Source organism: Chrysemys picta, unplaced genomic scaffold (assembly GCF_011386835.1).
Source record: "Chrysemys picta bellii isolate R12L10 unplaced genomic scaffold, ASM1138683v2 scaf1731, whole genome shotgun sequence".
In the NCBI taxonomy this organism is placed as follows: domain Eukaryota; kingdom Metazoa; phylum Chordata; order Testudines; family Emydidae; genus Chrysemys; species Chrysemys picta.
In genome coordinates this window covers 1-12,449 of record NW_027054437.1, presented here as the reverse complement: position 1 = coordinate 12,449, position 12,449 = coordinate 1, and the positions used below count along the sequence as shown (strand labels likewise).

The following is a 12,449-nucleotide window of genomic DNA, read 5'->3' as shown; positions in this document are numbered from 1 at the left end:
ACAGACAATCGTGTCTACTACCCATTTCTTCACAAAGTACGTGAAATATTCTGGAATTTGTTGGCCGTGATTTTATGAAATTCACCATTTTCACTGCATTGTCCAGCACTTCCTTCAGTCCCTCAGGCATGTGTTTTGTTGCGAGGGCTTGTCTATGGATGCTGCAATGAGTCCAAGAGACTTTTGATGCAACCTTTTTTGTTCGAGCTACAAATCCAGTATACTTCCCCGTCATTGATGTGGCCCCATCAGTGCAAATGCCTAGGCAACGAGACCAATCTATTTCCTTTTCTTGAAAATATGCATTAGTGAGATTGAAGATATCTTCTCCAGTTGTACATTCTTCCACTGGTCGGCAAAACAACAAGTCTTCAACCAGACCTTCATTCACATAACGTACAAACAGTAGCAAAATAGCTAGATTAGCTACATCAGTGGATTCATCCAACTGTATAGCATAATATGGACTATTTTTCACTCTCTGTACAATTGTGGTCTCTACGTTATTTGACATGTCATTAATTCTTCGTGACAACGTATTATTGGACAAAGGTACCATGTCAATCCTTTTTGCAGCCTTTTCTCCGAGCAGGCAATGAACTACGTCTTTTATACATGGACCAATCAAGCTCTCTGCTACGGTATGGGCTTCTGATGCTTTTGCTACTCGGTAGCTCACGCGGTATGATGCTTCAAGTGCATTTTCATTATCAGTACTTGCTTTGGATATAAAACTGGTAATGTCACTTTTCCTCTCAGCTAATTTTCGCTTGAAAAAAATCAACAGGCTTGTCGAGTTGTGCAGGATGCCTAGTTTGTAAATGGCGCCGAAGTAGAGAAGGTTTGAGGCTGCTGTTTGCTAGAACATCACCACAAATCACACACAGTGGTTTTGGACATTCTTGATCACCAATGCATGTAAAGCCATATTTTATACAATCATCTTCATATTTTCTTTTCTTTGTAAGTGACTTTCCAGGACCATCATGATCATTAGACGTAGATTTTCCACAGTGTGGACTTGAGGAAACACTAGCTGATTCCAGCGTCTTTACACTTTCCTTTTTCAGCCACTTATCCATTGAACTTGTGTACAAAAGTTCTAATAAAAACAACACAGAGAGACTGCTAACAACCAACCAACTAGAAAATGAGAAGATTCACTCAAGTCTCACTGAAGCAAAACAGCACTCGAGAGAGAATGACAATTACAGAGACACCTTAACACTGCTACACTGGCTACAACGTGCTTCCGGCTGGTTTGGCTCCCAAACAGCTTTTCTTCCGCCACGAGGTTTCTCCCTAGGATGGTGCCCAGCGAGGGACAAATTAGCTTGGACCACCCCCCACGTACAGCATTGCTCCTGCTAACTCTGTCCTCCATGCCAACTTCCCCTGTCTGACGAGGACAGGAGTCCGAGCTGCCACCTGCAGGTCTGGGGGTCTCAGCTGCCACCCTGCCCACCACAGGGCTCAGGCTACTGGCCCCGCGCCAGGGCCTGGGCTGCTGGATCCACACTCCCTGGGGCTCCTGCTGCTGGACCCCATTGACCGCCCCGGTCAACTGAGCTCCACTGAGCTTCTGCTGCAGGTCCCGCTGACCGGTGGGGTTCGGGCTGCTGGCCCCAACTACCCAGCCCCACTCTCCCTGAGACTCGGGGCTGCCAGCTCCGCTGGAGCGCTGGGGCTCGGGCTGCCGGCCCCAACTGCCCAGCCCCACTCTCCCTGAGGCTCGGGGCTGCCAGCTCCGCTGGAGCGCTGGGGTTCGGGCTGCTGGCCCCAACTGCCCGGCCCCGCTTTCCCTGAGGCTTGGGGCTGCCAGCTCTGCCAGAGCTCTGGGGCTCGGGCTGCCGGCTCCCCCGCTGACAGGGGCAGGGCTCGAGCTGCCAGCCCCAATTGCCCGGCCCCGCTTTCCCTGGGGCTTGGGGCTGCCAGAGCGCTGGGGCTCAGGGCTGCCGGCTCCCCCCGCTGATGGGGGCAGGGCTTGGGCTGCCAGCCCCAACTGCACAGCCCTGCTCTCCCTGGGGCTCTGGTTGTCTGCCCTGCAACCAGGTCCCACCTGCTGCCTCCAATGCCGGGGTCCTCTGGCCACCATTAATGATTTTTTTCTTGTGAACCCCCTGTAACGTTCTGTGAACCCCCAGGGGTTCGTGAAACCCAGTTTGGGAACCACTGGTCCACATAATAGGGTTATGAAGATGGGTCTATGGGAGGGTTTGACTTCCTCTACCATGGGCTGCTATTGCAGGAAGGAGGTTTGCTTGGAAGAGATGGGGTCCGTCTGACCAAGAAGGAGAAGAACATCTTCATGCACTGACTCACCAACCTTATGAGAAGAGCTTAAAACTAAGTTCAGAGGGGGCAGGTGAAAAAAGCCACCAGGTAAAAAAAAGGTGACCTTAATAGAGGACTAGATATTTGAGGAGAAGTAGATGTGGAAAATTGCAGTCGAATTATAGGAGAAACAAGAGGGAAATCTATGGGGGCATCTGCTTAACATCTTAGATGTCTATACACAAATGCAAGGAGTGATAATAATGGGGAATAAACAGTAAGAACTGGGAGTTTTAGTACATAAGTCATAACTCAGCTTAACTGGCACCACAGATACTTGATGGGTTCAATCTCATGACTGGAATATTGGTATAGAGGCCTATAGCTTGTTCAGGAAGGACAGGCAGGGAAAAAAAGAGGAAGTATTGCATTGTACACTTGTTCTGAGGTCTGGAAGGAGGTGAGAAGCAGACCAGTTGAAAGTCTCTGAGTAAAGATAAAAGAGGGAAAAAACAGGGGTGATGTCCTGGTAGGGGTCTATTACATATCACTTGTCAAGGTTCCTTCCCCACTCTGAACTTTAGGGTACAGATGTAGGGACCTGCATGAAAACCTCTAAGCTTCTCTACCAGCTTAGATCTGCTTTTGCTGCCACCACTCCCAATGTGCTAAGTCCCTTCCCTGGGTAGCCTTGAGAGACTCTTCCACCAATTCCCTGGTGAACACTGATCCAAAACCCCTTGGATCTTAAAACAAGGAGGAATTAATCATTCCCCCCCCTTCCCTTTCCCCCCACCAATTCCTGGTGAGTCCAGATCAATCCCCTTGGATCTTAGAACAAGGAAAAATCAATCAGGTTCTTAAAAAGAAGGCTTTTAATTAAAGAAAGAAAGGTGAAATCAGGATGGAAAATAACTTTACAGGGTAATCAAACTTAAAGAGCTCAGAGGACCCCCCTCTAGCCTTAGGTTCAAAGTTACAGCAAACAGAGGTAGGTTTCAGAGTAGCAGCCGTGTTAGTCTGTATCCGCAAAAAGAAGAACAGGAGTACTTGTGGCACCTTAGAGACTAACAAATTTATTAGAGCATAAGCTTTCGTGGACTACAGCCCACTTCTTCGGATGCATATAGAATGGAACATATATTGAGGAGATATATATACACACTCTGTATGTGTGTATATATATATATCTCCTCAATATATGTTCCATTCTATATGCATCCGAAGAAGTGGGCTGTAGTCCACGAAAGCTTATGCTCTAATAAATTGGTTAGTCTCTAAGGTGCCACAAGTACTCCTGTTCTTCTTCAAACAGAGGTAAACACTCTAGCAAAAGGAACATTTACAAGTTGAGAAAACAAAGATAAAACTAACACACCTTGCCTGGCTGTACTTACAAGTTTGGAATATGAGAGACTTGTTCAGAAAGATTTGGAGAGCCTGGATTGACGTCTGGTCCCTCTTAGTCCCAAGAGCGAACAACCACCAAAACAAAGAGCACAAACAAAAGCCTTCCGCCCACCAAGATTTGAAAGTATCTTGTCCCCTTATTGGTCCTTTGGCTCAGGTGTCAGCCAGGTTACCTGAGCTTCTTAACCCTTTACAGGCAAAAGGACTTTGGAGTCTCTGGCCAGGAGGGATTCTACAGTATTGTACACAGGAGGGCGGTTACCTTTCCCTTTATACTTATGACACCCCAAATCAGGAAGAGGAGGGAGATGAGGCATTTCTAGAACAAATAACAGAAATATCCAAAACACAAATCCTGATAATAATGGGGGACTTTACCTACCCAGACATCTAATTATCCAGTAAGTTCCTGGAATATACTGGGGACAATGCTTTGTTTCAGAAAATGGAGGAAGTAACCAGGGGGACAGCCATTTTAGACTTGATTCTGACCAACAGGGAGGAGCTGGTTGTGAAGGTGGAAGGTGATTTGGGTGAAAGTGATCATGAATGATAGATTTCATGATTCTAAGGAAAGGAAGGAGTGAGAATGATAGAAGAAGGACTAGAAAAAGCAGACTTTAACATACTCAGAGAATTGGTCGGTAGCCACCCATGAGAAAAAAATCTAAGGCATAAAGGAGTTCAGGAAAGCTGACAGTTTCTCAAGGAGACAATATTAAAGGCACAACTGCCAATGCAAAGTTTCATCTGGCTTTTTGATCAACCAAATTAAAAAGCAAAGGAAACCTGCCAACCAACCACACTCAAGTGTCACTGTGCATTCTCCAAGGCCGTTTCTTCTCTTTCTTGCTTTGGTGCTTTTATTTTATATAATTTCAACCAGGAGCAGATTTTCAGATTAAACCGATAGTGGAAAGTATGGCAAACTGAGAGAGGGACCGAATCAAAATTCAAAATGACGGCGAGAGAATGAGAAATTCGACACTGGAGCAAATTTAGCCACCTATTGGACTGCTTACATGTATGGGCCCAGATATTGAAATGTATTAAGGTTCCTAACATCTATTGATTTCAGTGCGAGTTAGGAGCCTAAATAACTTTGACCATGTAATTACAGCACATACCTGGTCAGCAGCAGTTTATGTGGTGTGCCACAGTCACATGGATGTCATAATAGTGCTTGCATAATCTTAACTGGCTATCCTGGACATGACTGACTGAGAGGCCAGCTGCCTATCAGTACGGGAGCTCTTTGGAGGTCGGACTGAAGGAAGTATTAAACATGAATAAATTTGTGAGTGAGCAGGAGGTAATGGACAGAGGTAAGGGTCAGCATTGTATTCTCTATATCCTTTCTATAATCACAAACACATTTAGAAAGCATAGGCATACAGATAGATTAGCTGTAATGTTCTCCATTTCTATGACCAGAACCTCAGCTGCTGTAAACCAGTGTCGCTCTGTTGACTTCCTTGTAGCTGTGTTGATTTACACCAGTTAAGGAGTTGGCCTACAGCCTCTAGACCTGCAAACTTTCCTGAGAATCTGAGTTTCTATTGAATGCTATGGGGGAGATCTTCCATCTTTCTCCCAGTTGTTTTATGTTTATTATGGGTCCTCATTTTGTGTCTTCTGCATCCATGGAGCCAAGATCTAGCTGTGGAATCCACCAGAGATGGGGGAAATTAGAACAAAAAAATGCAGAAGGACTTCTCCTCTAGCTGTCTAAATGAAGCTCTGCTAATATCTTAAATGCAGGATAAGAAAGCATGGGGTCACATTTCTTAGCAACACTAGTGCTCCTAATCCCACACTATCACTACTGCAGCTAGATGGGCAGTGTAGGTTACAGTTATGATTCAGTTTGCATCTGGGTGTTAGAACTGAAGGATGCAATTTGCATAAAGGATGGGTAATCACCTAACCTCAAGCAGTCTTTCCTGGGAAGGGGAAATCTTGTTAGTTCCTCCTTCATGCTTTGGAATGCTGTTACAATGGAAACAGATAAATATGGCATTTCAGAGTTCTTGTTAAATATTAAGTCACCTGGAGAATTTCTGCCCACAGCTAAGAGATACATGGAAGATAAAATCCGGATTTTTTTAATATATCAGCTATTTCATAGTTTCATAGAGTTTAAGGCCAGAAGGGACCATTAGATCATCTAGTCTGACTTCCTGTATTTCACAGGCCATTAAAATGTCACCTAGCAACCCTACACTGAACCCAAAAACTTGTCTTGCACTAAAACATTTCAGTCTTTAGGAGACTAAACTCTTGTGTGCCATAGGCAGAGAACAGGAGAGACTGCGGTTCCACCAATGCCTGAGGCCCTTGCAACGCTAGAGAATTGATTAGGTCAGATATACCCACATGATCCTAGCAGGTGATCAGTGTCCCATCCTCCCACCCAAAGGTCCCTGCCACTCTGAGCAGGGGGAAATTCCTTCCCACTCACAACTCTGGAGATCAATTGGACCCTGAGCATGTGAGCAGGACATCTAAGGAAACAGATTCTCTGAACCATCTTGGAGCACTGGTCCACCTTACCAGGTGTCCCTTCTCCTGCTATGGTCAGTCCCTGATGTTTCAGATGAAGGTTGGAGGGAACCACTTGACCCCACTCACAGCGTACACCTAGTCAATTGTGCATGGGGGAAAGTCCTTTATGACCTCTACAGGCAACTGGATGAACTCTGTTCCATGAGTCTTCTCTGCAAGTATTTAAACAACCATACAATAAGATTAAAGGCTTTCTTCAAAACAGGGGGCCTAAAGTTAGGCTTCTAAATTCATACTGAGGTCTAAAAAAGTGGCCTGATTTTCACGAGATACTGAGCCCCAAAAAGTTCCCAGCATAGCCAATAGGTACATCTGGGTGCTCAGGATTTTTGAAAATGAGGCCCTGACTAAGCAAAACTCTTAAGCAGGTGCTTAACTTTAGGTCTCTTTGTTGGCTTAGAGTTAAGCATATGATTAGGATGCTGACTCAGGGCATAGGTGCCTTAATATGGATTTACGAGCTTAAGTTTAGGCACCCAGTTTTGAAAAATTTGGACATAAATTATTATTCTGTATGCCATCAAAACTCTTGAATTGATAGTAAAGAGGAAAAGGAAGATTATTTTACGTGGGGATCTACTTGAAAGGAGCAAATTTTCTTCATTATGATTTCCCCCCAAACACATTGGGTAGTTCAGCAAACAAACCTGGTCATCAGGAGCAAGGAAGAGGATTTACATGATTCCCAGGTCTACTTCTCAAAGTGTTTGGGCTCCTGCAGAATTCTTTACTGGATAATGAATTAAAGAGGCCAGCATCAATTTCTACTATCAGTGGTAACCAACCGAATCCTTTTATTTAATTTCAGGTGTTTATAATGAGGTTGTTTCCCTCCTGGCAAATATGGATGACCAAGATAAGGGCAAAATTGCCCTCAGGATTGCCTTGATAGCTGAGACCAAGCTGGCTAGCGTTGTGACAGTGTTGCTAGAGAAACTGCAACAGGATGAGGTAGGGCAGTTTCATGAAATTACATCTGCTTTCCATGTGTCCACACCAAATTCTGCCTGACTTCAGGGGGGTATAGTGGAACGCATGGGGGTAATTCAGTATAGAACTTGGACTGGCGCACCATCAGTATAATCAGTATTCACCCTTCTGTCCTCAGGCATAAACTCATAATGCAAAATGCTGTTATTACAGATCAGGATGATATAATGGTCTATAAAGAGAGCGTTGTCCTTTTACACACAGTGGAGTACATGGGCTGGATATAGTAAAAGTACACTGTAGGACTTGCAGTAAGCTCTTCCAATAATACTTTGCCCTTCTTTAGCATCTTCATCCAAAAATCTCAAAGCACTTACCTAATACTAATGAGTTAAGACTCACAGCACCCTTGTGAGAATGGTAAGCATTATCCCCATTTATGGATGATTTGTGTCACAGGGAATTAAGTTACTTGCTCAACACCACTTAGCAAGTTAGTAAAAGAATGTGAATAAAACCCAAGTGAACTGACTCCCTGCTCTAAATCCTAGGCTCATTAATTATGCAAGTGTGCAGTAGTGCAGAATTCCCCCAGGAGTAATATTCAGAACCCTTTTTCCATTTATTAATACTTGCATCCAACAAGTCCATTTCTCTATTAAGGGCCAACACAGAAGGCATTTTAGTTCCAATTAAAGTACTAGGAGGCCAAGACAAGCAGTTCAGTTCAGAACTGAACTTGGCCTCCTAATACTTTAATTATTTGAATCACTCAATTAATTATGCTAATTAATTTGATTAATTACTTGAATTACGTACTGCTTATGTATTCATAAGTTATCAGTGACAATTTTCAATTAAAAACATCCTCCTTCCATTTAAGAATGAATGGAAGGAGCTTCTCCCCAGTGGAGCTGTCTGATATGATTGCAGTGTGCAGAAGCATTCCTTTTCAAGCAGAACCACTGGAATGTTTAGCCAGTCAAGAGATCTGATTGGCTTTGAACATTCCAAAGTGCTTTATGACCTTGGCATGCAGGTCACATAGATGTAGATCTAACTGCTGAGTTAATTTCCCCTAGGAGCTGTTGAGGACTTATTGCGGGAGTTGGGTATTTTGTAATTACAAATTTACAAATTCTGTCTGGAGTGGATAGAGCAAGGACAAGGTGCTCATTTGTATTGTTTGTTTTAAATAAATGAAACTAGATAAGGGGGCGTGAAGGAGGCTTATTCTGGCTCTATTCTCTCCAGGAAGATTAAAATATGTAATTGCTCGGCTGCTTCTGAAGTGCTGCTAAATGCGGTGATTGGAGGGCATGGCATGTTTTACACCACTTAAGCCAATGCAGGCTGAGGAGTCGGTGTGGCCTCGTGGATAGGATTCTGGATAATGACTCAGGAGACATGGATTCTCTTCCTGGCCACAGACCTGCTCTGTTATGATAAGACTTGGGCTAGTCATTTCATGTTTGGATTGTAAGCTCTTTAGGGCAGGGGCTTATTTGCCAAATGACTGTGTGGTAATCAAGAAAAACTTTTGCCAATTGTTTGTTCTCTTTTATGTTTTGTCCGCAGCGAGACAGAGTTGACATTTACTGTGTCCTGGAGAAAATATTACAGCAGGACACCGGGGGCCTAGAGAGAAGGCTACTGAACAAAATAATAACCCTGGCCTCAAACCACATGAGAGAGACTCAGGTAAGTTAGTTCTCCCGAGATACTAATCAAAGGATCCAAAGCTTTAACTAATTAAAACTCTTTTTGAGGGGGTAAACTATATACTGAAACAAAAATATATTCTCCTATTAGAGGCCTACACCTTCCTCCAGACCAAAGCCCAGGTCCTAGACAGCACTTGTGCACATGCATAGGATGGGAGAACTCACATGCGAAAGTTACACATGTGCTTAAGTGTTTTGCGGGATCAGGACCTGAGACACATGATATCAGACACAGAGACAGGCCTATGGTTTCTGAACGAGCAAGTCTTTCCCAAAGTCTACTAGGGATTTCATTATTGATCCTGATGTTATGTGGAAGGCGCTCTGATACTATAGCGATAAGTGGCAGTATAAAGCCCCAAGACAGACAGAATCTGAGCTGTCTCCAAAAGAAGCAGCATTGGATTTAGAATATAGTTTGCCAGCAGGAAAACCCATGGAAAAATCCCTCTCTTGTTCCAAAGGAAGTCAGCCTCCTTTTGGGGGACAGTTTATTCCAGGAAAGCTCTCTGAATATCTTGAAGCTGCCCAGTCTGTGTCTCACTACCTCCTCAGGGAAGAGCAGGGAAAAATATCATATGACATCCACCACAAGTAGCTAATAGTAAATAGTCTAACTAAGCAGCTTGCAAGGAACTCAAAGGCTGAAAATTGTTTAGCCAAATGACTTGATGAATATTTATGACTAATGACTCTAGCCACAGAAAGTTGGGAGGCTTCATTCACAACTTATGCACAGAAATAAGGACTTGACTCATATAAACAACTCTGGCTAGTGCAACCGGCTTCACTCACCTCAGTCTCTCTCTCTCTCTCTCTCTCTCTCTCTCTCTTTTTTTGTTGTTGTTGTTAGGAAGCAACAAATGAACTAAAAGTGGCAGCTAGCAACACCTTAGTGACCCTGGCACGCTGCTATTTCTATGAGGTGATGTACGAGCTGCAGTGTCGTCTGAAACTACTGGGGCTGCCTGAAGAGTTTGTTTTCATTACACTGGGCAACCTGTCATCAGCCTATGGTATGGTAATTTCCATCTTTTGTTTCAAAGTTATTGTCTTTCATTTAAGGACAGGGGATTACTCTCTCTACCTAAAAATGTTACAGCTAAACAGAGCTCTGTTTGAGTGTGTGCATGAGGGTGTGTGTGGGGAGAGACACAAGATTAACTGCTGTTGCTAGTTCTTGGCTTCCAGATCATGAGCTATCCAGACGGAGGTGCAAGCTCTAACTTATGTCCCTGACTGAAGTTCCTGAAGGATCGGATGGGGGAAGGTCAGGTCTAGTGGAGCTCTTCTCCACCCCACTTCCCATCCTGTCCCAGTGCTCTCTCCCCTTACTCTGGGAGTGAGTTGGCCTTTGGGCACAGCTGTACACTGGTGGAGGATTCCCCTCTTCAGGGTGAATCCCCCACTGGCTTTCAATGGCTGCTTTAAAGCCATTCTGCTCTGCTTACGCAGCACAAAATGGCCTAGGAGCCCATAGCATCCTGCCCCACGGTGTTTCTAAGTGTGTTGTAAGAAGGCGGAGAGCAGCTGATTATCTTTCTTCCTTCTCTTCTGGCCTTTTTCTGCAGCACTTGAGTGTATCCCTTATGTGGGAATGACCCTGAAGCGCATGTTCTCCATGTTGGGGTTAGTCAAGGACAGCAGGCTGAGACAAGCGTTTTGTGGTGGTAAGAGCAGCACTTACTGGAGGTGCCCAAAATGGATATTGAGGGGTCTTGGTACAGATTGAAGTGACTGGCCAAGTTTGCAAACAGGCCCTGAACTGTGCTCCCTGCCCTGGATTGCACTAGGTGCTGCGTTCTTTGGCTCCCGTGGCACTCAATGAAGTTGAGAGTGCTCCGTACTTTGCAGGAGGTGCTGAGCATTTGTAAGTTCAGGCCCTTTATGACTCATGGATATAATTTAAAATAAACACACACACAAAGGCTGAAGCTGCCCATCTGCCAGGAGGCTCCTGGGGGAGGAGGTGAAGGGAGCAGATTTCATTACTGAACATTTAAAAATCCCCTGTTCTCCACTCCTCCACCCATTCTCTCCCCTTAGTTTCTTTATCATCATCTCCTTTCACCCTCTTTCTCTATCTTCTCTTCCTCTCCACTTCTCTCTTCCTTTGCTTTTCAGGTGATGCTCAGTAAGGGGTTAATCCTGTGCCTTTGAGGTAAATGGGAATTTTGCCATCAACTTCATAGAGAACAGGATTGGGCCCTAATTCTTCTTAGCAAGGACACTAGATACATCTACTTTTAGGGCAAAGTGCTCCCCAATACCTTCAAATCCCAGTAAAGCCAATGGATGTTAGGGGCACTGAACATCTTTCAGACAAACTGTAACTCAAGATGAAATCATACAGTGTAAGGGTTAAATAAACAATAACTGCAGAGGACGCGAGTCATTCAGAGGAGAGCTGGTTGAAATATTTTGATTTTTAATTATATTTTCCATAATTTTTCTTTCCAAATTTGATGAAAAACAAACCTGAAAAATGTCAATGAGAATTTTGATCAGGAAGTGTGCGTCCAGTGTTTTGGAGCAGCTAAAGAGGTGGCTGAATTTTTTTGATTTTTGAAAAATATCAATGATTTTTATACTTTGCAATTTTGAAGAAAAAAAACCTATCAGTAAAGATTTTTAATTTAATTTAAACTGCTTTTTCAACCAGCTCTAATTAAGAGGTAACAAGGAAGGGAGAAAAAATTTGTCTTCAAATGATGGTAATTGAAAAAAGATTGAGAGAGATGCAAATTTAAAAGCCTTTTCAGAAACAAGACATGGAATGGGGGGAAGAGAAATAGCTCAAAATTGATATGGGATTTCAGCGTCTAGTCCTGAACTAAGCAGTAGCTGCCATGGAATTGTAGTAAACTTTAGCCTGGGTGAGTTCACTGATAAAGCAACTTCTCCTCATTACTAATATGTCTCTTTCACATTGCCTGTCTTCTTTCCTTCCATACAGTTCTGGAAAAATGGTCAAGGGCAATAAATCTATATTTGACTAGCTGGGATAAGAGCACATTCCCCAGCATGGGTGCATTGCGATTCTTCGATACAATTCTTCCATTCTATTGTCATGTGACCAGCAACTGGCTGCAATGTGAGGATCTGGAGGTGAGAATTGCTGGCTTTCTAAATCTTTAGCAGAAATTGTAATGTTAAATTCTATGTATCTGTCACTTTCTGTGATGATGGCATTTAATGGTAGGTCCTTTTGGATGGAACAGAGTGTCATGTAAAACATCTAAACCCCATATATTTATAATGTCACCACATCATGGAAATTCTGTCTGTACACAGTGTACATAGCTTCTAGTTTTAGGCACCTAATGTGCAGATGAACACGGGATAGTGGGCTAAATTAATTCCTGGTATAAGTCCATTCAGCTCCAGTGGAATTACAGCAGTTTTGAGTTGGCTGAGAATGCCTACTAATCTGGGGAATATTTTACCTGGTATAGTTGTGAAGTGCATTAGAATATAATCCTGAAACCAACCCTACGAATCCTGGTTCTTTACCAGGAAATATTGAGATAGGGCCGTTCCTACAGT

The 12,449-nt window shown here is 43.7% G+C and overlaps 1 protein-coding gene and 1 long non-coding RNA gene across 2 annotated transcripts; both read left to right on the top strand.

Moving 5' to 3' along the window:
- The first annotated feature begins 2,155 nt into the window (after positions 1 to 2,155).
- Positions 2,156 to 7,184, top strand: LOC135980063 (uncharacterized). Its single transcript, XR_010597284.1, has 3 exons — positions 2,156 to 2,382; positions 4,805 to 5,009; positions 7,058 to 7,184. It is a non-coding gene; the product is annotated as an uncharacterized LOC135980063 (long non-coding RNA).
- A 1,292-nt stretch (positions 7,185 to 8,476) lies between these two features.
- On the top strand, positions 8,477 to 12,011 carry LOC135980062 (maestro heat-like repeat-containing protein family member 2A; the record flags this gene model as incomplete). The annotated part of the gene is made up of 5 exons (XM_065580147.1): positions 8,477 to 8,658; positions 8,758 to 8,880; positions 9,757 to 9,919; positions 10,475 to 10,573; positions 11,860 to 12,011. Coding segments are annotated over exons 2-5 (429 nt in total), but the record flags the coding sequence as incomplete, so codon positions are not given.
- Between the last annotated feature and the right edge of the window lie 438 nt (positions 12,012 to 12,449).